This window comes from Primulina eburnea, chromosome 5, assembly GCF_022965805.1.
Source record: "Primulina eburnea isolate SZY01 chromosome 5, ASM2296580v1, whole genome shotgun sequence".
Taxonomy (NCBI): domain Eukaryota; kingdom Viridiplantae; phylum Streptophyta; class Magnoliopsida; order Lamiales; family Gesneriaceae; genus Primulina; species Primulina eburnea.
This window is the reverse complement of record NC_133105.1, coordinates 2,402,757-2,430,175: the sequence shown is the minus strand read 5'-3', so window position 1 is coordinate 2,430,175 and position 27,419 is coordinate 2,402,757. Positions and strand designations below refer to the sequence as shown.

The 27,419-nt window shown below is 35.0% G+C and overlaps 4 protein-coding genes, 1 long non-coding RNA gene and 1 pseudogene across 9 annotated transcripts; 3 read left to right on the top strand and 3 right to left on the bottom strand.

Moving 5' to 3' along the window:
* Positions 1 to 75: 75 nt before the first annotated feature.
* On the top strand, positions 76 to 2,968 carry LOC140832240 (uncharacterized; annotated as a pseudogene).
* A 667-nt stretch (positions 2,969 to 3,635) lies between these two features.
* On the bottom strand, positions 3,636 to 4,558 carry LOC140832241 (uncharacterized). The gene is made up of 3 exons (XR_012118093.1): positions 4,310 to 4,558; positions 4,137 to 4,230; positions 3,636 to 3,945 (listed from the first exon to the last, which is right to left on the bottom strand). It is a non-coding gene; the product is annotated as an uncharacterized lncRNA (long non-coding RNA).
* A 1,311-nt stretch (positions 4,559 to 5,869) lies between these two features.
* LOC140832238 (L-2-hydroxyglutarate dehydrogenase, mitochondrial) lies at positions 5,870 to 9,360 on the top strand. 2 transcript variants are annotated; one of them, XM_073196138.1, is made up of 6 exons: positions 5,870 to 5,997; positions 6,338 to 6,569; positions 7,588 to 7,869; positions 7,942 to 8,378; positions 8,483 to 8,642; positions 8,932 to 9,360. In XM_073196138.1, exons 2-6 carry the CDS (start codon positions 6,450 to 6,452, stop codon positions 9,043 to 9,045), a joined length of 1,113 nt encoding a protein of 370 aa, XP_073052239.1. In that variant the 5' UTR covers positions 5,870 to 5,997; positions 6,338 to 6,449; the 3' UTR covers positions 9,046 to 9,360. The 2 variants fall into 2 exon arrangements, with proteins under 2 accessions (XP_073052239.1, XP_073052238.1); XM_073196137.1 differs by lacking the exon at positions 5,870 to 5,997 and having other exon boundaries at positions 6,017 to 6,569.
* Positions 9,361 to 10,345: 985 nt separating this feature from the next.
* Positions 10,346 to 11,228, bottom strand: LOC140832237 (probable calcium-binding protein CML35). Its single transcript, XM_073196135.1, has one exon. The coding sequence runs from the start codon at positions 11,134 to 11,136 to the stop codon at positions 10,474 to 10,476; it is 663 nt and encodes a 220-aa protein (XP_073052236.1). The 5' UTR covers positions 11,137 to 11,228; the 3' UTR covers positions 10,346 to 10,473.
* Positions 11,229 to 12,745: 1,517 nt separating this feature from the next.
* Positions 12,746 to 16,915, bottom strand: LOC140832236 (triacylglycerol lipase SDP1-like). The gene is given in 4 exon segments (XM_073196134.1): positions 12,746 to 13,283; positions 13,285 to 13,923; positions 14,154 to 14,297; positions 14,689 to 16,915. Coding segments are annotated over 4 exon segments (2,544 nt in total). The 5' UTR covers positions 16,120 to 16,915; the 3' UTR covers positions 12,746 to 12,953.
* Positions 16,916 to 19,268: 2,353 nt separating this feature from the next.
* Positions 19,269 to 23,964, top strand: LOC140832234 (calmodulin binding protein PICBP-like). 4 transcript variants are annotated; one of them, XR_012118090.1, is made up of 4 exons: positions 19,269 to 19,866; positions 20,155 to 21,994; positions 22,082 to 23,552; positions 23,657 to 23,964. XR_012118090.1 is itself a non-coding variant. In XM_073196133.1 (3 exons), the coding sequence occupies exons 2-3, from the start codon at positions 20,917 to 20,919 to the stop codon at positions 23,449 to 23,451; spliced, it is 2,448 nt and encodes an 815-aa protein (XP_073052234.1). In that variant the 5' UTR covers positions 19,269 to 19,866; positions 20,155 to 20,916; the 3' UTR covers positions 23,452 to 23,964. The 4 variants fall into 4 exon arrangements, 1 of the variants encoding a protein (XP_073052234.1); XR_012118091.1 differs by having other exon boundaries at positions 23,643 to 23,964; XR_012118092.1 differs by having other exon boundaries at positions 22,082 to 23,674; positions 23,756 to 23,964.
* Positions 23,965 to 27,419: the final 3,455 nt, after the last annotated feature.

Genomic DNA, 27,419 nt, shown 5'->3' with positions numbered 1-27,419 from the left:
TGAGAAAGTGATCGTTGAGATCAAACTGGATAGTCAATCATAGAACGAGACTGCATTAGAATGATTTAGGACTCCATTTATTTGAAGGCAGAATGATGACAGAGGAGTTGATACCAATATTGAAGGTTAAAGTTAAAGCCACGGAACTAGAGAGATTGTATGCTTTGCTATGTTATCCGACTTGTGAGTGAGAAATTTGTTGCTGTTGTTTTATTCTTATCTATAATAAGTGGATACATTGCCGGGATATGAACATGGAACGACAAATATATTCTTAAAAAGTTTATGATACAGTACCAGATGATGCCACTGTTCATAAACATGCATGTGTATGAAAACCAATTTTTTTGCTAGGAACTCGCAATGAGTTTGCTGCACATGTATATGAAATGAATTATTGACACAAGAAGTTATATTTTATTATGGGTATAATTTTCCAATTTAGTTTTACTAGGGGAGGAAAATATAATTAAAACTTTTTGAAGGACTTATACAATTTTCTGTTATTTTTGCTGTCTCGGAGGCTTCTGTTACATTTTCCACCGTCCACCACACGCGCTACCAAATGGCGAGTTCTTCAGCATCGAAGGCCTTCTCAGTTGTCGTTTTAGCTGCGGATCTCGGTATAGACGCTAGACCCTTTTTATCTCTACCGGAGGCGGCGAAGGCTGAGGAGGAGAACTGGAATGAATGCCCTTCTCTTCTACCCTCCGCCGATTATTTCTCTGACCTCGACGTCCTCCAATTCTTTCGCCTGGAAAGCGGCTGCGATAATTCGGGCTACCCTATTTATCGCATCGTCGGAAAGTACTTTCTGGGTAAAGTTTTTGCTTCTCACTTGTAAAGGACTTTTCTTTGTAATGTGCTACTCTGTTCTTGAAAAATCATGATGGAAGAGTCAGAAAAATACTTGCTGTGTCTTTTTGTGTTTTTTACCGTGATGATCAGGTTCATTATTTTCTTATATTTACCATAGTATACCTGACACTCGGAGAAAAGAAGTGTTTTTTTTTTTGCGCTTCTGGGAAACTATGAAATGAATTACGATGTACTGATGTTAATGATGATACAAGTGAAATGGAAATTACAGTAGGCAGGGTTCTTAATTTTTAAATTTAATTTCAGAATATTTTCTGTAGGTGGGAGTGTTTTATACTTTTGTGGGAAAATTTGGCAGTCACATGTATAAGGATTGTAGAGATTAAACTGATAGCAGAGACTCCAATTCATTCGCTTTGATTTTGTAATTGCATCAGTTTTGTTAATAGTGAGGCTGAACGTGTGATCACTGCTGGAGGTCGGAAATAGATTCATAGTGATTTTGCTAATTGTAAATTTTGCAAATTTGTCTTTGAAGTGGGTTTTGTATTTTACTTAAATGGTAATGTAGAGTTGAATTGACATAGATGTAAAATAAGGCTCTGTTGAAGTACAATTGGAATGAAAAGATCATTTATAAAAATAATTATAATAAGTATTTCTCTTGATTAAATCCCTTCCTATTTTATATTCCAGTTGGTAACTTGGTGTTGGCACTTGGCCCGTTTGTGCAGAACATTTTATGAAATGTATGTACCACTAAAATGAAAGGCCAAAATTTCTAGTTGATAAATAGTAGCTCTGTTTCGAGTCTTAATCTTCCATTGTAACGTATTTATAGCCTTGGGACCAACATTCAATTTTTTACATGAAAAACTATGTAGCGAGCTTATGGTTCACTGTTTGCACGTGAAGTTTATATTGATTGTCTTTATATCCTTTCAGCTCACGTGATCCCTGGAGAGAGGCTGAAGAAGTATGTGTTTCACAAAATTTTAACTGAAATGCCAGATGGGCCATTTTGCGTTGTATACATCCATAAGTACTGTGCAGAAAGATGACAATTCCCCTGGCATTACAATCCTGAGGTGGATCGGATCTATGAAGAACTACCCGATGATTGTAAAGACAGACTTCAGGTTGTGTACTTTATTCATCCTGGACTTCGGTCAAGGCTTGTCTTTGCTACACTTGGGAGATTCCTTTTAAGCAAAGGGTTTGTTGTTTTTCTCATTTTTTTTTCACGAGAAATGTCAACATTGTGCACCAATTTATTATGTTCCTCGGTGAAAGTAAATATCTCATTATCCACCTCCATATGATTTGAAAGGATAAATCAGTTTTGTGCTACTACAATCTACATCTTAATGTTTATGGTTGCATCTATGCAAGGATCCCTGATGTGTCCAGGATGTCCAAATTCTCCAAATGTGGCTTTTACATCTTCCAAGCTGCTCTTCAACTTTGAGTTTCCTCGATCATTATATGTCTTCTGAATGTCTAGCTTAAGTTCTATTTAACCAGTCCATGGAATCTAAAGCTTAGAGTATCTATAGTTTATGCTAACACCCCTCCCTCCCTTATTCTCTTGTTATAGTTTATATTGGAAAATCAAGTATATCAGTAGGCTTCAATATCTCTGGCAAGATATAAAGAAGGAAGATATAGAGATTCCAGAATTTGTTCAAGAGCATGACAAGATCCTGGAGCACAGGCCCCTTACAGATTATGGGATTGAATCTGAGCCCTTTCATTTGACCGAGGTGCCTTCAACATCCTATTCATTTGGAAGATATGAATCAGGATGGTCATCTCGAGAATAGATGTCCTACTTTGGTCATGGTTCACTGTATACGGTGTAATGGTGTGTGCTATAAATAATGACCATTTGCACATACCTGCTGCACTGGTTTGGTCATGGTTCACTGTATGCGGTAAAATGGTGTGGTGAGCTATAAGTAATGACCATTTGCACATATCCGCTGCAAGCAAATACTTCATCTAGAGGGGTGCAATTGTATTTAGGCATAGATTATCTCATGTATTGCCTCCCGTAACAGTATCTTATGAGGTGTTTTAATGGAAAAAATGGATTTCCGATGGATTAGCTGCTTGAATTCAGGTCTAAATCATCTTTTTTCTTTGACGTTGCCTGTACTCTATTAAATTTTGCATAACTGATAATCTTAATATAATCAAAATATCATGTCGAGAAGATAGCATTTTGCAGAAAAAAATGTCTCAGGATTATACAGAATGATAAGAAACTAAATTTGGTGTTTTAAACTGTTTAAGTTGGGTCTATATAAACTGTAACTGCGGCTAACGTTTATTGGCTTCGTTTGTGGCTCAACAATTAAAACAGCGGTTTATTTTTCAAAATAAAAGATTGAGTTGCATTATTACTAACAATCATGACCCTTTAGACAATATATAAAAGATTGAGTTGCATAATTGCTAACAACCATAACTTATTATACAACGGTAGACATCCAGAACAAAAAGTTGATACCTGAACGAAAGTTACGTGTTAAATTTGCACAAGTCGCAGGATCAGTTGTTAGGAGGAGTTTGTTTTGTCTGTAAGCGGCAATTGCATCATTTATCTTGAGTGATTGTTTATGTGGCATCATAATGAAAAGTAGTGTTTAGTTTGTTGTAAGGTTTAGAAATTTTGAGTTGTAGCGATAATAACTTTTGGCACAGTAATGGACACTTGGTCCAACTTTTGCACGTTTTTGAAAGAGGCGCATTAATGAATGACATTTTTGTTCATTTTATGGGAGCTGATAACATGATATAATTGGGAAACAAACGCAAAACACACTTCTGCTAGATCTTGATGAGTTACAGTTGAGTGAGGAAATTATGTCAAGAAAAGACCTCTATGTGATGACACATATAGCCAGGGAGAGCACAAGATATCTGCATACATAGTTGCATATCTATGAAAACAAAATCATCAAACAAAGTAATTCCAATAAAAGCATACATCTGAAAGACGCGGCAGTCATCAAAGTGAGTGAAACAACGCCAATCAATTTAATAGATACTTGTGTCCCTTATATCTCAGTGTTCAATCAGAAGCATACTTCACACATCCAGCAGCAACATAACGCGAAGAGGCTGCACGAAACAAGGAGGGTCACTAAAGTTAGCAGGAGGCTTCAAACTTGTTGCTTTTTCGCAAGATTTGTTGGACTTTAAATAAAAACGGTGGAAGTTTGCGATTTGGTGTCTTATCAAAAATCCAACATATAATTGCAGGTATTGTTTCTTAAAAGTAGTTTGACATGAATATGAATTAAGATCTTTACCATCCCTCAATGAATCCCTTGTCTCCTTTGGCTTTTGTTTGTGACCAGCACTTCATCCTCTTCTTATATGGTGGGAGATTTTCCATAGGATAACCTTCATGCAAAAGTTTCAGAAAGGTTAGTTAATGTACAGAAGTTCTGTGCTTTTTTGTGTGTATGTGAGAGAGAGAGACCTGGAGCAGGAGGTTGTGTTGTTTGGTTCTGCATGTTGGAAAAGGAATAGGCGAAGTTTCAATGTATGTCAGATTTATTGAGGATTTTAGTGATGCTTTGGGCACGCAAGAGCCTCTCTATATATAACACGGTCGATCTTGGGATGTACTTTTGGAAGCATTTGGGCAGATTAGCATGCGTTCCCACTGCATTTGATGGAAAAGTGAAGAATCATCTAATCAAGTTTGAACCAAATGGCAACAATTGAGGTCTCAAGATTTAAACTTTATATCTGATATAATGATTTTTTCAATTGTTGGATTCCTTGCTTGGTGTAGATTGAATAATAAAAGGCAAAAAAAGTACTTGATCACAATGCCAAAGTCAATAGAATACACGAAAGTAACTTTGGTGGAATTTTCTTTAGTTGAGAATATATTCTTCATTTCCTGTAGATGAATGAATATATTAAAGCAGAACACGTTATTAAAGAACTGGGAGTAGACGAGTTTTACATGAATTGTTTATATAGTTAAAAATTCAAATGATATTCTATATTACGTGTTTCTTGAGATAACTAAATTATTTCTAAATTTAGTTTTACAAAAAATAACCATTAACTTAATATCAGGCAAGCCATGTTTTTAACTCGTGTTTAAATTTAGTCCCTGCGAGCAGGCCAACTTATCGGTATCTTATAGTTAGCTGGTGGCGGCACCAAACAAAATAAACGCCTACCGAGTGGAAGGGCAATGCCTCTCTAGCTCCTCTTTTCTGGGAAGATCTAACTTTGGTAGTAACTCTTTGGTGTGAGAACGTCGTGGCAAGGAATAAGTCACCAAGCCCAACAAACTCAATTTTCAGATACCACACAGTCAGCATAATCTCACGCCAGTTAAAAATCCAAGAATCCATTTTCTAAACAAATGGCAATTCTGCTGTTGCATCAACTAATTAGCAGTAATTAGTGAATTCATTAATATCAAATACTAATGCATTAACCAGAGTTAACTGAATCATTGGAGATTGATACAGATATTTCGTCCTGTTGCACGGCCGGCTGTTCAAATGGTACATAGGGAGACGTACGTGGAGCTGTTTCCGAAGAGTGTGTCGACATAGAAAGAAGCAACCATTGTTAAAAGGATGAACATTATGCGTTGGCCCGTCTTCCAATCAAAGGCTCCTGCAGTTGAACAAATGAATCAGATTAAATTGGGGTTTTAAATTTTAACAAGTACGACAAAACTCCATGCAAAATTTCTAGTCCTACTTCAAATAAGCAAACTAAATTGAATGCCTAATGATGAAAAAAACCATGAGTAATTTTGTAAGACGATCTCACAAATCTTTATAGGTAAAACGATTAAACTCTATCGATATTCACAATAAAAATTAATATTCTTAGCATAAACATAAATTTTTGTCAAAAAATATTTGTAAGCTACTAGCGAAGTTGATTTTTGAATTTCCTCTGTAATTTTTTCAAAATTATAAACTTTGTTATCACAGATTTCTTTCACCCTTTGGGTTTTTTTTTATATATAGAATCTTTTATTCAAATTTAAGGCGAAAAATAAAAAAAATCATAATTCCCAAAATCATCTACTGTTTATTAATCAGAAAATCATCCACTTGTGAGTTCAAAGCAAATTCAGAAAAGGATTCCTGATTGTTATCTGCAAGCATTAGTTATTTCGGTTGAGTGGTGAGTAGGCTTCTGTACTTCTTTGGCTTCCCATCTGAAATCTAACCCCTGGAATCTAATTTTGGCACCGTAGATTTCAACCCGAAGACACTTTTTTTGGATTATTCTTTATTTTATATCACACAAATAATTCCACTGATATCCAGTGAGAACGAAGATAAAGTGATTTTTTAAAAAAAAGTTAAAAAATATATTACACTCCGGCTTAGAATGATTCGTGTCAGCTAATTCTTGGCATTTTCAGATTTTATTTTTTTGCAGAACTCTTCAGTTTCTTGAAAAAGATGATGAAATACAGTGTCTCAGCTAAGATTTTACGGACCCTTACGTCATCATGCAGAAATCCCAGATCATTTTCCACGGGACAATACGATTCGATACCCGAGGAAAAGGCGGATGCGGTGGTTATCGGTGCCGGCGTGGTGGGCATAGCGGTGGCGCGTGCGCTTGCCATGAGAGACGGGAGAGATGTTGTAGTGATAGAGTCTGCTCCCACTTTTGGGACAGGCACAAGCTCTCGAAACAGTGAAGTTATTCACGCTGGGATTTACTATCCTCGGAATTCGCTCAAGGTTCTTGCTTTCTTGAATACCATCGAACTTTCTTTTTTTGTTCTCCCGTGAGTTTGCTTCGAGTTTAATAGCTCTGAACAATTGGTCTTTTGATGCTTATGTTGCCATGGCTGAAACACTGGTGTTGGATTTCTTGAATTATGCAAGACTGAGGTTGGTTATGACTTTTGATGAAATTAATGAAGAAATAGTTGAACTGGTTAACCAGCAAAATCTACCTTATATAACTTTCATGTGCTAAAAAATTAGATTCAGGGTGGTTTGGAGTTTCTGTAATGTGAAGCAACAGTCTAAAGTTGATGTCTGGAATTGAGATTGGATTTGGATTTGGATTTGGAATCTATTCGAATGTAATTTTGTTGTTTTAGATAAACAAGATCATGATCTTCAAATACAACTCTTTGCATAGTGTTTCATGTTAATTATGATGAATTTCAAATTCAACAAATAATGTCATTTGAAATTTATTCGATTTTGTGTAAATAAGAAAGATATGAATTTAAAATTTGATTTATTGTTTCATGGTTAACAATAAAACTATAATCGAAATTCACGAATTTTAATTCATTTTCCCAAATACAAGCTGAATGAATTTTTACGCATTTGCAAAAGCATACGTCAGTCGCACGGGACAACCATCTCACAGCCAGAGAATTTTTAGTCCATTTTTACAAGTTAAAGCGTTTTATCTGAGGAGTATCAACTCTCTGTGGAGCTTCTTCGCTGCTGAAACTTAATGTTTAGATGTTGTTTCATTTAGAGTAAGAGATGATTTAGTTTCAGATTTCAGTTTCCCGAAACATCTCCGAAAGATCAAAGGTTAAACAAAGTTTGAGGTCTCTTAATATTTGCACCATGATATGGTTGACGTGCCTTGCTGGCTATATTTGTAAAAAGATCATGCTTCCAACAAATCATATATATTGTTGAATAAGTTTGATAAGAAGAAGAGGAGGAAAAAAATACACGCCTAAGTATAGTAAATGTATAAATCGTTTAGTGTAAATGATATTTGCAGGCACTTTTCTGTGTCAGAGGAAGACAACTGATGTACAAATACTGTAAAGAGCATGAAATTCCCCATCGGCAAATTGGCAAGCTTATTGTTGCTACAAGCCCATCAGAAATTCCGAAGTTGAACTTGTTGATGGCTAGAGGAGTAGAGAATGGAGTTGAAGGGCTTAGGATGATGGAAGGTCACGAAGCTACAAGAATGGAACCTGAATTACAATGCATGAAAGCCTTACTATCACCCGTTTCTGGGATAGTCGACAGCCATTCATTTATGCTATCGTTATTGGTATATATCTTATCTTGTAACATCCATTTAACTGGATCTCATAAAAATCAAGAATTTATCGTGTCAATCTAGGGGGAAGCTGAAACCCATGGCACAATTTTCTCTTACAGTACCACTGTAATTGGCGGTCACCGTGGAGATGACGGTATCCATCTGCACATTTCCGAGAGCAAATCCCTTCAAAGCTGGGATAAGAAATCTAAGCTAAAGCCAGACCTCATTCTCACGCCCAGGCTTGTCGTGAACTGTGCTGGCCTTGGTGCCTTGGCTCTTTGTAAGAGAATGCAAGGCATAAACGAAGGAACCATTCCCAGACCCTATTTTGCTCGTGGTTGCTATTTCACACTATCAAATGTTAAAACTCCCCCGTTTAAACATTTGATCTATCCCCTTCCAGAAGATGGTGGCATTGGCATCCATGTTACGTTGGATTTGAATGGACAGGTCAAATTCGGTCCCAATGTTGAATGGATTAATGGTGCAGATGATGTCTCAAGCTTCCTTAACTTGTATGATATCTCAAGTTAATGTGTTATACGGCAAATATTTAACTTCTCTTTTACAGGTTTTAGTTCAAGAAAATAAAGCTCCTCTTGTGTTTCTGTCTACAAAGGTTTGATTATTCAGTGCCCAGAGATCATGCAAACCGGTTTTATTCTGAGATAAGAAGGTACTACCCTAGTTTGAAGGATGGATCATTGGAACCAGGCTATGCTGGCATTCGACCAAAACTTTGTGGGCCGGGACAGAGTCCCACTGATTTTGTGATACAGGTGATAATAATATATGTCAATTTCTTCTTTTGTTGCCAGTACATTGCATTTAACTTGACTTTAAATGCAATCTTCATCTTCAAAATTGGATTTCCCCTCTCCAACTTATTGTGGCAGCAACTCTAGTTACATATACTTCCATGAATAAAAATGTGAGTAGCACAGATAAATGACCAAACTGGCCATGAAAATTCCGATTTTTCTGTTTCATTCCACCAAGTAATATAACTATTGATCAGTTTTGAGTTATTGCAAATCCCTCATAAGCATTCATTTGTCTTTTCTACAGGGAGAGGAGATTCATGGTATACCAGGCCTCATTAACCTTCTTGGTATAGAATCACCTGGGCTCACTTCAAGTATGGCCATTGCAGAGCATATCACTGCCACTTTATCAAAATAAATCTTTTCTCTCACATGGTTCATGGGAGGAGACGACACCCGACAGCTCGAGAGGCAATTGCATAGGACCGAAAGGAGCTATGTGGTATATCCAATCACACCCTTTTCACCGACGTTGCTTCTAAATTGAATGTATGGAGATGTTGGATTTACGTGCGAGGAAAGTGGCACCAATGTTGTTGATATTATTGTGATATGGATGAATATTTTTTCACTTTTATTGTGAGAAAGGTGTAGAAGACAGGGACGATTATTTCTTATCATGTTCATCGGATATCAAAACTGGTGTTTGCAATCTATTGCTTATATTTGATAATTTAAATTTGTCATGTCCACGTAGTATTGGAGGACAAAGGAGATGGTGGCTCAATTCTATGATTGGTATGAGGAGTTGCTTGATGGTTGATAGTAATAGTTGTTACTGTCAAGGAGAACATTAATATTCGACTGGTGATGCTTGGGAGATCATAGGAATTAAAATTTATTAACCCAACATGCCAACTACTACTACTGATGGACACCATGTCCCAACTTTTATACCTTCATTGATTCAATTTTTTTCAACTCCGTCTATGTTTCAAACAAGTTAGACGCCACAGGGCAACGACTTTTTGTAAAGATAAGTTGCAGTGTTGCACCATCTCTTTGATAATGCATCGAAATTTAAAGAATGCGGCTTTGTGCGTAGAAGCTGAAATCCTCTGAAACTTCGACGAAATTACACTATTTGATTATAATATCGTCGCGAGTCCAAAACGCACACGGCCGTCGCATAACTTTGGTACAAGTCAGAATAATTAAAAAAGAAAACGTGAACTATTAATGAATTACTGTGAAAAGTAATGCCATGCCACCACCCACGCGAAGACCGAGACCCTTCGAGCTCCAGTTGGGCAGCCTAACGAAAATACATGATCAAGTCCGAAACCCAACCGGAAATCGACAGGAATAAAATATCTTATTTTATTAAATAATATAGTATTAAAACTTAAAATATTTATAATACATTTAACGTAAAAATCCTCCATGCGATTTATTCTTCTTTCGGTTATTAAGTTGTGATTTCTTCGCGCTTCATATTTAATCTGCTTAATGACAAAATTAATCTAATTAATGACGACATTGCAGTTATCGATCATCAATTGTTTTTGAGTCAGCCAGCTTAAGCGACAATGTTACTTAGAAGTGGTTGGGCTTTTTATTTTTGTTTCTGTTAAAAAATTTGATCTTTTAATTCTAAATTAAAAATTCGATCTTTATTTCCAATCTAAACTTCAAGAGAATGACTTCGAATCCAAAAATCAAGAAACCAGATATTTCCAATAAAAATATAAAATGCTTTCGATTTCTTGAGCATCGAAACAAGCCAATGATAGAACACTCCTTGTATTTTTGCTAATTTTTTTTGATAAAACAAAGAAAATTGAGTTCATCTTTGCTGCTCCATCATACGGCTGAAATCCTCGAAGCACACAAATCCGTCCCTGTTCCGGTCCACATCTCCGATCATCCGTCGGCAGTCTTCCACAGTGCACCGCGCGTCGCCGAGTATTTCGAAGACTTTGTAAAGCTCCTCTGCAGATATCTTCCCATCCCCATCGGAGTCGAAAAAGGCGAATACCTCCCTCAGTTCCCAGTCGCAAGCCGGCTTCGCAAAAGCCGAGCCGATCGCGTAGAACTCCTCCAAAGAGATGCACCCATCCCCATCTTTATCCACCTCACTCAACATCATGTTCAGCTCCTCGTCGCTCGGCGGCTCGGCTCCCAGACGGCTGAGCAAGGCCACCAGCTGCTCCTTCTTCACCTTCCCTTCCCGGCCTCTGTCGATCATCTCGAACGCTTGTTTGAGTTCGAGGTAAACATCAGGTGAGCCCTCAAACCACTCGCTGGATTGGATCTCCGGTGACGATGATGGGATAACGCTCGTGGGTGTGGATAACCCGCGGGGCTTCTTGAATGATCCGTCGTCGTCGTCGGAAGACGAAGCCGTGCGGAATCCGAAAGATGACGGGTCCGTTTCGGATTTGGAAACGGAGCGAGATTTCTTGTGTCTCTTGAAAATCTTGGTGGGGATGATCTTGGTGAGTTTCATGATGGAAACTGGAACAAGAAATAACAAAAATTGCGAAGAAAAAGGTCTTGTGATTTGAAGGGGAAGAGGGAGCTTGCGGGGCTTATATCCATATCCATGCGTAAGCTTCCAGGAAGTTTCCTAGAGAGAGAAAGGGCGGCGAGTCGAGAATCGGTAGTTCGGTTTACGTGGAAATAGGTTATAGTTTAAAGTCGGTTGAATCCGTTTTATTCCATAATTTATTATTTTAAAATATAATTATGAATATTTTATATCATAATTAATATATATTCGTCAAAACACATTTTTAAAATATTTTTGACAAAATTGTAATCAATGATCGAACCTAACCGTTGGTTTCAGCTTTTATAGGGTTCATTACTTCTCTCTTGTTTCTTCTTTACGTTTCAAAGAGTAAATTTCAAATTAATACCATTTAAATTTGTAATTTTCCAAATTTCAAACATGTTACCTTACAAAATAATTAAGAAGCGGATTAGCAACTTTGCATTATTAATTTTGAATTGGTCTCTTGTGAGATGGTTTCACGAATCTCTATCTTTGAGACATGTCAACCATACTCATATTCACAACAAAAAGTAATATTTTTTCATGGATGACTCAAATAAAATATCTATATCACAAAATATGATCTGTGAGATACTGAATCGTCTCACACAAATTTTTGTCGTATCAATATGAAATTACGTTTAAGAGTATACTAATTAAATGATTTCCACCGTATATTTGACAAATGACTTGAGCTGATGTATATTCGAATATGAGACCACATTCTTTCTCATATTTTGAATGGTTGAAAAATTATCGGTGTTTTTTGTTTCTCATTATTTATAAATACTAAATAGGTATAAATATCATATCGGCCAATCAATCAAATATTATGGTAAACAGCCAAATTAATTTTTTAGTGTTGAAATTAGTGAAAATAACATATAAATTTTATGCTTGATACTTTAAATTTATAAAAATTATTAACAATGTATTTATTTAATCATCAAAATGATATATGTCAACAAATACTTGATCTGAAATATCCAAAACAAAATTATATAAGAAATCAAATATTTGGACAAAATTCAATTTATTAACTACAGTCTATACAGAGAAAATAATTTTTTAATGTGTAATATTTAAAAATAATATAATGATTATATAATTTATATGTGTGGTGTAGCTCAATTCCAACACACCACTTGTGAGATACCGACTTCCATTGTCATTTTCCCTTTTGGGTTATTTTTTTTAAAAAAATTCAAATTCAATTATGGTTGCGTCCATTATGAACTTTTCTTCGAAATTTCCTTGGCTTTTCATTAGGGACAAGTCATCGTCAAGGCGTGTGTCGTTTGCTTATTCATAATAAAGAAATTTCTCAACAAAATCCACGTAATTCTTTTAGATTGAATTTGGATTCATGACTTTGAAGCTAGAAATTTCATATTTGCTTTGTTTGATAAAATCAATTTTACAATCAAAATTTTTCTCAAATCCCAATCATCCAATCCAAACATAAAACTTGGTTATTTCAGTTTGTCGTTGTCTGAAAATTGTTAGATACATAAATAAAAATCTTCAAATATGATCCAAAGATATTCCCTTGAGATGACTTAAAAAGAAAAATGGTTGCCCTTCATCCAAATATGCTTACTACAACAGATTCATTGAAGAAAATGTATCAGTGCTTGCTTGTGCCTATTATTCTCTTTTCGCGATAGACAACTCCTTTCTAATCAGGGAGTCATAACCGTATGGACCAAATTGTGATTTTTACATAGTAAACAACAAGAACAGGGGGGGGGAGGGGGTGTTATACAACCTCAACCATCCATAGCATGCTTATCACATATACCGCCACTAGAATTACCATCATTCGAGATACCGCTCGAATCAACATCATCTACATAAAGTTGGCCTACTCTTACATCGTCCTCATTTTCAGAAACCGAGCTAATATCCATCTCCTTTTCCAGAGAGTCCAGTTGCACACACTCTGCGACAGAATCGTGTGGCGAGCTATTATGGTCTGAATCATGACTACTCTTATTTGATGGCGTCAAGGATTCCTTTCTCACAACATTGAACACTATACCGTTGCGAATTCTTTCAGGCTGCAAAAAATCTCCTTCGGCCACCATAATGCTTGAACCCGGTGCCAGGAAGAGCTCGGTTATTCAAATCTATTTGATCAAATTCTGTATCAGATGTTCTATCCGGTGTTGTAACACTCGAGCATAGATGGATTTGATCTCTTCCCGAAATCTGGACTCGAAGGTAGTTTCTGTTCATCCTTGAATCAGTCTCAAGATTCTGTACAAAGTCGACAAACTTGTCTGCCGAAGTTGTTCTCATCAAGGGACCGCCAGATCGTGTCCATGTGTTGAGATCAACGCTTTCAGATTCACTGTCACTTCCGTCATGGGCGCCATGTTGTGCAGCCACGTTTCTGCCTGTGCCAACTACTTGGTGAAAAGATGACTCGACATCTGCCAGAAGGTCATCTTCCAGGGAGCCCGTTGAATTTTCTCGAGCAATGACGTTCCAAGAAGGGATTCTTTTGGATGCATTGAATCGGACTGTGCTGGCTAGACCATGAGAAGCGGCAGCTGCTCTTTCAGCACTTCTCTTCAACCTTCGCATATGGTTAAGTATGGCAACACACTCGTCAAGAGAAAGCTCGATGGCACAGTTGGCTTTTATCGCTGACAGCTTCTCCCAGATGCATCTTCTGCCTTGGTTTGCTGCCTTTTGAAGTTCAACGTACGATGGGTTCTGTATAATTTTTGCTAACTGCAATCACAAGCAAAGAATTTGAGAAGCCGGACAACTAAACAAACTACAAATTCACGTAAAAGGAGCTTCCTCTACTATATGTGATTCAAGATTATATCTTTATTAGCAGAAAAAAAGTAAAGAAATAATATCGAGCTATTATCCTGAACTTGCCTTGGTCACAAATGCTCTTTCTATGAGATTTAATTTGACTAAACGAGATGATAAGAGTTTAATCTAGCATATACCTGAGCAAGAGTTACAGGCATTACAACAGTTACATCACCCTCCCAGTCCTGAGCAAAAAGCTTGGCAATTCCCCCCAATGGAAAACCAAGCTCCAATATTTGATTGCATCTGTGTTTCACCTCCATCTCAACTAGTTGGGCAAACTGCGAGGGTAAAATAACTCCATCTGTCAGTTGCTCATTCACATAAAAGATAATGCAAACAAAAAGGAAATTCTAGGTGAATAGAAGTATTGAAATCCCATATAATCATTAATCAACCTGAGCATCAAACAACCATCTGCCTAGCTTCCATCTTTGTTTATTTCAAAAATGTAAGCGGCAGCAGTATTCAAGTAACATCAAGAATCTGACCCAAACTAGCGACAAGTTATCCAATAGTGGCATACAGATTATACTAATACAACCGAGCTCATTGTTCCTTTAAACAACATCACAGACAAAAACAAATCAAGCATATTACAATAGCTTCCATGTATGCAGGTTAAAGCATTTAATTGATTAGATATGCACATCGGAAACCAATAAAATATACCTTTGCAGCAAAGTTGCCTCCATAAGCTCTAACAATCTCTTTCACCCTCAGTAAAGGTGCGATATGAGGATTTGCCTGACTCACAATAAAATGATTGACATTGAAGAGTTCTTTCAACTGCATCATCGGCAAATCAATCTCCAAGCTACCATCCCGCCAGCGACGCGATGCTGCACCAGAAGCCACATCAGGTTCCAAATGAAAGGGTGGATGGTAAGGCACAATTTCACCAGACCTATCCTTGGCCATTAGTTCTTGAGCTTCAAATAGACCAGGAAACGCACAAGAAGCTGTCACTGCACTCCATATAACGACATGAGGTGAAGTCAAGTAATTGAGGCATCTCGGTGGTTCATGCTTTCTCGGGGAGCAAACTGTAATGCCCAAGATCCTCCCTGTCAGGTCATAAGCTTCTTGAAAAGTTAGATTGTTTGTAAGGTGCCTCAGCATCATCTGCAATTGCCTAATCTCATGAACAGCACCTTGCGTCACAATCCTTTTGGAAACCGTAAAAATTCCACCCAACTGGTCAAAAAATTGAATAGAATGCCAAGAATCCTCAAAGAAACTTTGAAGCTCTGGCCAAGATCTAGTAGCAACAACAGAACACATCACCGATCCCACACTAGAGCCGGCAATTATCCGAGGCAAAAGTTTGTGCTCTACCAAAGTTTTGACAACCCCTACATGAAAAGCTCCCAAAGAAGCCCCACCGCTTAATAGCAAAGCGGTTCTACCAAAGGCATGTCTAGTCTCATGCATAAAAGCAAGCTTCTCCTCCAATAGAAGCTCTTCTGAATCAAAGTCACAGACCATTCTTAATTGGGTTGTGACCTCATCTATATACTCCTTTATGAGTCTCGGTACCTGTAGCCTCTCCTTGTGAAGCTCGGGGTTGCACATATTACCAAGATTTCGCACGAGGTCGGCCCTCATACAAAACATAATATCTCGAAGGGAACCATCTTGACGACGGTGGCGGAGCTCTTGAAGTTTATTTCTTACAAGCTCCTCATCATAGAGATCCGATTCATTCATTCTAAACGTCTCCTTATCAAGCATCTTAGCAGCATGCGCCCACTCGTCATAGGTCAAAGCAGATCTCATCATATTCCTCCAAAACTTCCTCTTATAGGCCATTTCGGCCCTCATTTTCAGATTAGTGTATCGCTTCAATGAAAAAGCAATCACCGTCACCATAACTAAAATCCCTTGTGGATTTCGAGGATGAAACCATGAGACTACCGGTGCTAGAAACTCCCTCAAAATGTTCCTCGATTTGTAAAAGCATATTAACAGCGTTCGAAAGATTTGGTGCCTAAAATGTGATAGAGACTTACAAAAGAGAATTCTGAAAGCAATCATTCGACCAAACAGAGTCGAAGGTCCGATCGAGAATGGATCAACACTTGCATCATTACTTATATCCATGTCGTGCAGTGTCAAATTTTAGTGTAAACTATATTTTGGGAACCTCAAAATTGGATTAACAATTTCCTAGCTAATAGCAGTGTTATGCAAAAAGCCACTTGCTCTTCTCTCAGAAAAAGTGATCAAGATAACTACGACTCATAAACAATCCCATACAGAGGAATCTCGATGTGCAACAGAAAAACGAGAAATAAAAATAATCAACAGCTTAAGAAACGAAAAACAAGCTGAAGAAAGCAATATCAGAATCTCCAAATTTCAAATCTTGGATAACAAATTTAGGGGGAAAAATCCAGCTCTATACACAGAATCATCAAAAATATAAATGAAAAGACGTCTCAATCCGATTCTGAATTCTTCTAAACTAATTAATTGTCAAACGACTTTTCACAACCATTCCGCGGAAAACCCACGAGTCAAATTAATAAGCTACAAAAACTTCAACCCCAATGAAAACAAATTTCCCGGAACACGATTATCCTTTGTTCCCGAGAAAGGTGAATTATGAAGCAGCAACCCGAAGAACCAACAACGAATTAAACGCGTACGGTCAAAGCCATCGTGGAAGATGGAACAATAAATGATAAATCCAACCAAAGCATAGGGATTTGCAAAATCTGAGTCTGGATAAGATCCGATCACGACACCGTTTTGCGGTTACAAGGTGACGTCTGGCGATTGATAATTGCGGAATCGAGATTAAACATATACCATCACGACCTTCGTTCTTGGATTGATGTTCACCTCCAGCATTACCATTCTTTTTCTCGTGATTTATGTCTTCGTCTTGAATTTTTTTTATTTTATTTTGTTACACATAAGTATTTTGGTTTCAATTTCCCATTTAATATTAATTCAAATATAAAAATTTATATGAGACGGTCTCACATATCGTATTTTGTGAGACAGATCTATTATTTGGGTCATCCATATAAAGTATTATTTTTTTATGTCAAGAGTATTACTTTTTATTCTGAATATCGTTAAAATTGACATGTCACACAGATAAAAATTCAAGAGACCGTTTCACAAAAAATCTACTTTAATTTAAAAAACCGATCTTGAACGTATTATACAATTAATTTAGGTTTAGACCTACTCAAAATTGATTCTAACAATTTCTCGAATAAATCACTTTTAAAAGCTCCATTAATTTGATTTGACAAATATATAAAATCGTGTGTTCCAAAAGGCATAAGCGTGCCAAAAAAAATAAATTTTAGCGCGAGGATTTGTTAATTATAACGACGTCATTTTCAGAAGATAGTATCTAAAGTTGCAATCGTTGGCTTTAAAAAACGTGGGGTTTGTACAAGTCAACTTTTCCAAAGCAATATATAAATTTATTACCTATTTATTTTTAATGGGTTAAAGTCGTATGATTAGCAAAGTTCTAATATTATAATTGTAATTATGATAATAAAAAGAATCGAGGTTGCAAGTTAAAAGATATGGAAACGATGAGGTGTGCATTTAATGTTATACTAAGTTTATATTTTGGATGATAATTATAAAATATGCTTCAATCTAATTAGATTTTTTTATTTTTTAATTCTCTATTATTATGGGGGAAAAAATCTTCTTGTCTTAATTTAAATGTAAATCTTGCACGACTCTACTTTTCAACATATATATATATATATATATATATATATATATATATATATATATATATATATCTTTTGTGATATGGTCTCGCAAATCTTTATCTATGAGACAGGTCAATCTTACTGATATTCACAATAAAAGTAATATTCTTAGCATAAAAAATAATGACTCAAATAAAAGACTTGTCTCACAAAATATAACTCGTGAGACCATTTCACACAAGTTTTTGTCTATATATTGCATGACTCTAAAAATATATGTACAAATTTAATCTCACATATGGCAAACTCTGATACGAACATTAATTGTTGCTGCCTAAGCAAAATCTTAGAGTTGATTAATCTTTTTAAAAATTATCGATTGTGTTAATGTAATTCATTTAATTTTATTGATGAAATCGATAACAAACAATGATACTGATCTTAATATATCCACGACATTTTCATATTATATTTTTTTATTGAGAAAGAAAAGAAAAGAAAAAGGCTCTTGGACTTTAGGCTATTGGATATGCCCAATGACCTTTTTTAGAGAAAGCCCAATAACTTTCAAATATCGGCTTCTGTTCACTCTCGGAATTAGTCAAACTTTATGCTAATTGGTTTTTTAGCCCAATAATTTTAATCATAATTCTTTTTGGAGAAACTCGTTTTATTATTAATATTTAGCAAAAGATATAAAATTGAACTAAAATAAATAAAATTAAAATTATCTCTGAAAATTATATATTTGAATAAAACTCTGTTTTTTTTAGAGATGAAAGATCATGGATAATTTTTTTTTCCTTCTGATTACCTTGAACTGAATCTAAGTTCGAGTTTTAAATATAATTTCCTCTTCTGTTCAATATATTACATATAAAAATGTTTTTATTTTTTATATGCAAGTTCATTAACACACAACCATATGGAGTTACCTGTCAAACTTAAAGTTTTAAAAATCAAATAAAATTTATGAAATTTCATGCAATTCAAATTATTAGGACTGAAATGCAAGAAAGTCAGATTCGTGCAAATAAACTTTCATAGAAACAAGTTTCTATCCAAACTCGGCTCAGAATTACTTCAACAACTATAATATTTTTTCTATAAATAAATAAATATTAGTAAAATAGTTCAAAATTACAATTACATAGATGTGGGTCTTCCTAAATATTATATTAATATTCGGTTTTTCCTTCTAAAAAATACCACAGTTCCTTGCAAACTCGAGCTCAAATTCAAGCTCCTCTATCGAAGAAAATAGCAACACCGATCTTACTGTAAACTGTAAAGAGCGCACTCTGGCCCACACGTTTTTCTGAGCTACTTCATGTTACACATCCATGTGGGACGTATTTATTATTCATTCCATAATAATTACTTTCGATCTTCTATTTTTTTTCCTTCGAAAATGGCTACGTACAATTCATTTGTCGGCATTTTTAGTATTTACAAAATCAAAATGATCATAAATATTATTTATGGTAGTGTTTTGTTAAGACAAAGTCAAGGGAAGAAAACAAGGCCAAGTCAAGGCACCGGTTTTGCCCATCCTTCATATTAATCTAGAATGAAGTTGCTGGCTGGTCTTCATAAACACGAGACCAAAGTTTTGGAATCTATCTGTAATTTCGCAGTAATTATTGCCATTTCTTTTGTTAAATTCCAATAGCTTTGTCAAACAAAGACAACTCTAAACTTTTACTCCAAATACTAACAAAATCTTTTGCCACTTCAGACTTAGCAAATCCCACCCGATTCACACATCCCCTGTTTCTTGAATCTGTTAAAAAAATTGTCCAGTAGTTTGCTTTGGAAAATATATGCTGAGTTGGCTATTGTGATCTGTTGAAATGTATGTAATCTGGGGAGGCTTTGATTGCAGTTGACTCCTCGGATTCTTTTGTTTTCTTAAAAAAAAAAAAGATTTTGGCAGAAAACAGAGGAGTTGGACTTGAATGAGAAGCAGAGACTTCTGAAATCAGTGGTCCATCAAACTAAATTTTGAAATCCCAGTTTGATTTTTTTGGGTTGTTCTGTCCATTTCAGTGATATTAATCAGAAGTAACGGAAGGTAGATTCAATGGAGTTTTCTGATTCATCGCTGAATTATATGAAGGCTACAAGCAGTTCTCATACGAAGAAAGAAAACTCTCCGGTGAGTTTCCGACTATTCAGTATGAATTTCATTTTCTTACGTAATAATATATTTATTACTATATTTCCCCATATATTTTTTTATAGATTTACTGACTGGTATGGACTGAATCGAAATAACTAAGATTCATATATAGGGAAGCTAAAGTTGTAATTAAATAAAAAAACTTGTCAGTTTTGTTTGTTTTCTGTTCTGATATTTCTTCAGTGAATTGCAAATCTTGAGAAATTATGAGTAGTTTAAGGAGAAGCTCAAAGGATTTGGAATTTCCTATTCTATTTATTACAGGGAGAAAGTGAACTCGAGGACACCTTTTCAGTCAGTTTTTCAACTGTTGGATCACCAATTAATGGACAATATGCTCCACGGGATAAATATGGAATCCATTACAGAACTAACAATAAGAAGACGCCGAAAAAGTTGGGCAATTCGAAGTCACTCCGGAGAAGGGCGAAATCAAGAATTCTTCAGCCTATTGAAATGCCTGATGATACTTCAGCCTCTTGCCGCGAATCTTTAGTTGAGGCATCTGAAGCGTCAACTCATCATTTGAAGTCAACAAGCTGTTCCCAAGGCAAGAAAATGAATTCTCAATCAAGTAGTGATGGAAGCAGTTCGACTTTTTTGGGATCAAAGTTGCCTTCTTCTCGTCGTAGAGCATTTAAAACTATGTCAAGAACATCAAGCCTTAAAAATGTGGGGATTTTGATAAAGAAAACTAGCTTTAAACCGAGGAGGCCTTTGTTCGATGAAAGCTGTTTCTGAGGATCTTGCTGTTGATAGAGCGACATATTCTTCAACTGTAAAGGACTCGAAGTTTCCCCAGCCAGTTGAGATTTCTTTCGGAGAAACACAATCCGGAAAGAACTCGGGGATGAAAGTTTGCCGGTATCATCGTTGTTCTCTCCATGGCCATTGTCGGGAGGATCACGACTCTGTTTCACCTCCTAAACGATTCCTACACAAAAGAGGCAGCCTTCTATAAAGCCGAAGAACGAGATAGTGAAATCCGGTCAATGTAGCTGTAAAACGAAAGATCATTCTGGGAAAATGAAGAATCACCAGAAATCCCAAATGGTTTATGTTACAAAATCATCAGTTCAAGAGGGGGAAATGGGTAAGGGGATGGATCTTTACCTGCCATTCAATGATGAACAGAATTCTGAGGCACATGTAGAGGGATATGGTGGCATTCAAGAGTTCGATTTTCTTGAAATTGCTTTTGGCGAAACCTCATTTCCCGAGCGAAGTTATGAAGAGAATCTGATCATAATGAGGAAGTATTCTCCTCAGGACCAACAAATCGGGTATTGTTTGAAGTGTTCTGGCAACATTACAGAACAAAGTTTGTCAACTCCCAGGTGTTCTGATCATGCTACCCATTCGAGTCTTGACAAGGAAAATAATTATGTGATCCTTCCGAACAGAGATGCTGATGTTTTGGATACACACCCATTAGCTAACTTCGAGAATTCCAGAGAACTCAAAATTCACGTTGAGGATCATGCAAGTTTCATTACAGGCGAATGTGAAAATGGAACATCCAGCAATGATTTCCCAGAAACTCCAGTTGTCTTTGATGAAGGAACCAAAGACAAAAGTGTGTCCTCATCACTTTCAGATAGCCCAACTTTAAGTGATAACAATTCTGAGGTTGAAGCAGAGCTTACAACTGTATCTTCTATCACTGAAACTTCTATTACCAGTGAAGTAGTGCAAATTCCAGTATCTGAGAATGACGCATCTACAAGTGAAGGCAACAAACTTCAATTCAGCAAGCCTAGGCACATGAGCATGTGGCACTTGATACATCAGCATATGGCCTCAGAGTTGGCTACAGAAGCTGTGAACAAGCCATTTCCATCTGCTGAAGATCAAGATTTTGTTGATAATAAAAGTTCATTTCTTGTGAAGGAAAGTTTGGTTGCAAGCCCGGATTTTTCTGATTCCAATATAGGTGCGGAAAATGGCTCAGAAACTCAGGAGATTGAAATCCGAAAACTTTTTGCTATCAAGCTAGTTCGAGAAGCAATTGAGAAGATTCTTCTTCCAGAGGTTCAAGATGACCTGTCTGTTACAAGTGAAAACATCTCTCCAAAAGAAGACGCTGAAAAGAAGCAAAATGAAGGTAGAGTATGTGTGTGGGGGTGCGTGTGTGTGTTTGTGTGTATATCATTAGATGTATATTTTATACGAGTCATCTTATTTTCTACAGATTGCACTGAAGAAAGTTATGGAGATCCGTATGCTGACAAGGGCAAAGGCTGTGTGCCCTCGACCCCCGAAGAGATGGGCCCCATCGCTGAAGATTCTTTTAGTATGAAGGTGATGAAAACTGGAGAATCGGCTATAAGAAAATCTGATAAGAAAGCACCTAAGCACTGGAGTAATCTCAAGAAGTGGATTCTACTTCAAAGATTCATCAGAGAATTGGAGAAAGTGAGGAAATTTAACCCCAGGAAGCCTCGGCATCTGCCAATGAGTCCTGATCTAGAGGCAGAAAAGGTCAATCTGAGACCTCTGGCATTAGATGAGAAGAAAAGAGGAGAAGAATGGATGCTCGATTATGCACTTCGTCAGGCAGTGAATGAACTAGCCCCAACTCAAAAAAGAAAAGTCGTATTGCTTGTAAAAGCATTTGAAACTGTTGTTCCACCCCCGGAAGATAATCAATCTCTGCGCCGAAGAGGCAAAAATGGAGCACCCGTTGAAGGAAAAGGAACGCTACTTGGCAATGATAAAGTTTCAGGCCTAGTTACTGCAAGACAAGAAAGAAGCGCTACACTGATCAAGAAGTATAGTAATCTTTTAACTTCAAATCAGAACGTCAGCAAATCAGAATGTGGTGATAGTGATCCATCTGTTGCTACTAAAAGCCTGATCATCGATGATATGGGGAAATCAATAGTAACCGAGAAAGTGATACTGGCCGAGCCAGATGTCAAAATTCCTCGAGAAGAGAAAACATCTGAACACAAAGATACAAATGGGGATGTAGATGACCAAGTAAACAGGAAAGATCGTATAAATATGTGGCATATGATATATCAGCATGTGCTGTGTGGTATTGCCGAAAAAATGGGAAGCCAACTTCTTGATGGATCAGACGATGGAGGTGATAAATCACCGGGCACAAGTAAAGAAAATCATGTATCCAACAATCCCGGAAGTGGGTTCACTAAATCAGATGCTCTCAAACTTGTAAAAGAGGCGGTCGATGAGATTCTTCTTCCTGATACTCAAGGCAATACCTCTGATTCTCTATCTGTTTCTACAGAGAAAGAGATCTCCGAGGAAAATATCAGGGAAGTTGGAGAACAAGAAAAATTAAAACCTGAGAACTGGAAGAAGCTGAAAAAGCAATTACTCCTCAAAAAATCGATCAAGGCATTGGAGAAAGCTAGAAAACGCACACAAGCTCATGAACTCCTCACCCAGGAGCTCGATTCAGGACCAGGGCGAATTGACTTAAAACGTCAAATAATGGATGAGAAGAAAAAGGCTGAACAGTGGATGCTGGATTATGCTGTTCAACACATTGTCACGAAACTCAATCCAGCCGGAAAAGAAGGGTGTACATGCTAGTCGAAGCCTTCGAAGCAGTGGTTCCATTTCCAGAAATCTGAATACTATGAAGGTTCAAAGTTACAGAAGTCCGTCAAAATCATTAGATTCTGTTCATGAAGGTAAAGTTCTTGTGATCTGATTAAGCAGTTACTCATTGGAGACTTGCTTACATTTGGAAAGAAACTTAAGCTATGATTTTACAATCCCAGATAAATAATTGCAGATCATTTTCGAAGGATGAGTTCTCGCCCCACGGCGAAAATCCATACTGATGCAGGTCACCCTTTCATGCGATGAAATATTTTTTCTAGCAAATATATAGCATGTTTTGTGAATCTTTCTGGTATATATGGAGTGCATGTTTTGTGAAGTTCTTACTGAAGGAGGATTTTGAATCTCTATGCAATCAACATATTTGTATATGTGTAATATATGTTAAATATATCATAAAATCTGAGATTTGAATGTATCTTAGATGTTTGATGTAATTGTAACAAGTATATATCCATATTGTTTATTTGTTGACTTCTATGTTCTTACTCATTGTTAATCGACAGAATACTCAGAAATTCATTCAAATTGGTTCCTGTTTGAAAAAAACAATTAGACTGACCTTGTGAACTCTTCTTGATAACACATCTATTTTTTTACATACCTTTATTTAATAACCTAATCTGAATGATGAACTAGTGTTGATTAAAAAATATTTTCTTTCCTTTTTAAGTTCATTTTCCATTATTTTTATGTTTTTCTTATAAGTCCAGTTTCTGGGTTATACACAAAAAAAAAAAAAAAAAATCTTATTGATTTCATTTCCCTACCTATACAATCTCTTACGAGTATGTAGTACAAAGTTTACTTAGTACGATTTACTTGGTTAACGTAATTTTCACGCTACCGTCTCCTCGGTCCATTATGTTCAATAGAAAATATTTTATTTAGATAATTTAACCACGAGCACCTCTAATTTTTTATTTTATTAAAAATAAGAGTAATAGATAACGTAAAATAATATAAATATAATACAGGTTCTAAACCATTTCATTCCACTTTTTGCGAACGTGATTCTATAAAATATGTTTGGGATAAAGTGTTGAAAATTCAAATTTTTGATATTGTACCTTGGTTCTCTATTTTTAGATAATTTATCTTAAAGCCACTATTTTTAAGTTTTTTTAATTGTAATAAATGTTGTTTCCATAATGAATTGTTTTGTTAGAATATATTTAAAAATATAATAGTGTCTATTATTTTATACGTATATATCAAGTACTATATTTGGATTTAACTTTTTTGATATTTAATTATATAATAAAAAAATATTTTTGCCCCTCTATTTAAATTTTCTGGCTTCGTCTCAGATAATAATGGATATGTATATATGAGCTGAAAACTCAACGAAAACCATAGTATATAACAGTAAATTATAAGAATATACAATGAATTGATATGAAAATAAAGCAGGCATTCAAAGAAGGAAATATCTATGTAAATATTTTTTCATTCAAATATTTTATAAATCTGACCAGTCTATACTTTGAGTGAAAAGTAATATTTTTATCATTAATTAAAAAACCAATATTTGTCATGAGTTGTTTCGGTAGAAAATCCTTCTATCCAAACACTACCTAAAGTGATTTTACATGCTGTACAATGCATCTTTATATGATAGAATGGTGATAAAATAAGAAATATTATCAACATTCTATGATCCTAATATTTCGGACTTAATACGATATTTGGGAAGCATCTCTTGGTTTCCTTGCAGAACTACAACAAGTCACCAATTAACAAAGTCCTAGTCCAATTCTCCGTGCTCGCACGTGAACCCAAATACGTACGATCGCCTATATATATATATATATATATATTCTTTAAAATCTTGGTTAGTTTTCTCTGCGGACATGGCCAACCTTCTTCAGTATTGCTTCTTCCCAACAGATTTCTATTACCCTAGGATGTCGAATAAAATGCAGACAAATAATGATCAACGGCAGGTGATTCTTCCAGCCAAGAATCCAAATACTGCAGGGAACAATATCAAGGAACATGGTGATCATGAGATGAAGGATGCAGCCGATAAAAACTCTACTAGTGTTAAGGCGACGTCGTTCGGAATGAGCTTTGTTCCAGATAACAAACAGATATTGGGTCTGCATTGCAGGAGTGATCGGATTTTGATGAATGCCAAACTTTCAAGACAAGTAACAGATAAATATCTGGACAATCAAATTTCCACTTCTCTTTGAATTTCTTTAATTACTACAAGTTTTTTTTCAATGTGTTTCTCTTATATGAATAAGACTATATGGTATACCAAGGATAAATCAAGGATAAATATAATGATAAGATAATATTTGAATGTTTGGTATGATTTTAACAAGAGTGATTAAATTTATAGATAATATGTTGAATGTTTGGTATGATTTTAACAAGAGTGATTAAATTTATATATTGACATGTAATGACAAAATTAGCCCTATCACAAAAACTTATATTTCATTGTTATGAAGATCTTGTAATTTCATATCTCAATTCTTAAATTACGCTATATATATATATATATATATATATATATATATATATATATATATATATATATATATATATATATATATATATATGGTCCTAAAGAATAATTTTCGTTTCTTTCGTCTTATTTTGGAAATTATTTAAACAATTTTTTTTCCTTTTTCAAAGGTGATCATCAGTCAAATTTGATTTTTGCCTTTTTCTTTATTTTTTTATAATCCTTTTCATATTGAAGGGGCCTAGTAACTATTTGTGTGTGTATATATATGTATCTATATATTTGTATATATGTATGTATTTAATAAACATTTAACATTAACTTAAATGCATTTAAATTATTTAGACAAAGAGATACCAAATGAAATGAGAGAAGATAGGGTTTTGGATTTTTATACATGGGGTAATTAAGTAATTTGTAGTATATTTTATCATTAAATTAAAACTATCACACCTCTTACTAAAGATGTTTTATCCTTCTAAAAATGTATTTATCAATATCATGGGCTTTTTAAAAACGTGCCAAATGTGGGATAAGACGGATTATTTATCAATCTCACCCTTATCCCGTGTACCAAACAGTGCCTATATGTTTTAAATCCAGTTTCGATGTACGTACTGATATTTGCATATGGTCTCCATTACATTGTTCAAATTAAATCGAATTTTAATATAGTTTGATATCTACATTTTGCTACATTAAGATATATCATTTTTTTATACGTACATTATTTTCAGGAACCGAAGGATCTGAAAATAATAAAAATCTAATATGAACGAATTTTTCTCAATTATCTAGAGTTGTTTCTTTTACCACTTGAGTTAAGAAATTCGTTGGAAAATAAATTATATAAATAAATGTCTTGTGAGCATTTGGATAAATAATAATTTTAGGCTCTGTTTGGTATGTGTAATAGGATAAATAAATGACTAATAATTAGAGTGATTAAAAAATGTTTGGTATGTATTATTTTAAAATGATGGATTAATTTTATAAATTTTATTGTAATGACCAAAATGTCACAAATGCTAATTAAATATATATTCTTAATGTAATTGGATAGATAATTAAATATTTATAATTATAATTTAAATTTATTAAAATTAATTTAAATATATTTATTAGAAATAAATTTGTAAATATGCATTTACTTTAATAATTAAAATAGTAATAATATTTAAATTATTAAATTAAATAAATTTTACTGATAATTAGAATATTATTGTTTTTTAAAATAATTGAAAATAATAAAAATATATGAAATTAATTTATAAAAAATATAATAAAAATTTAAATGTTATATAAATTATTAAATTTTCACTAATTTTAATCTTGTTTGTTGAAAAAAACCTTGTCATAATAGAAAATTGAAGACGCGCGCTCACATCGTGGCATGAATTATATTTATGGATCATTTTTTTTAAAAAAAAAATTCTATTTAAAATAATTAAATTGA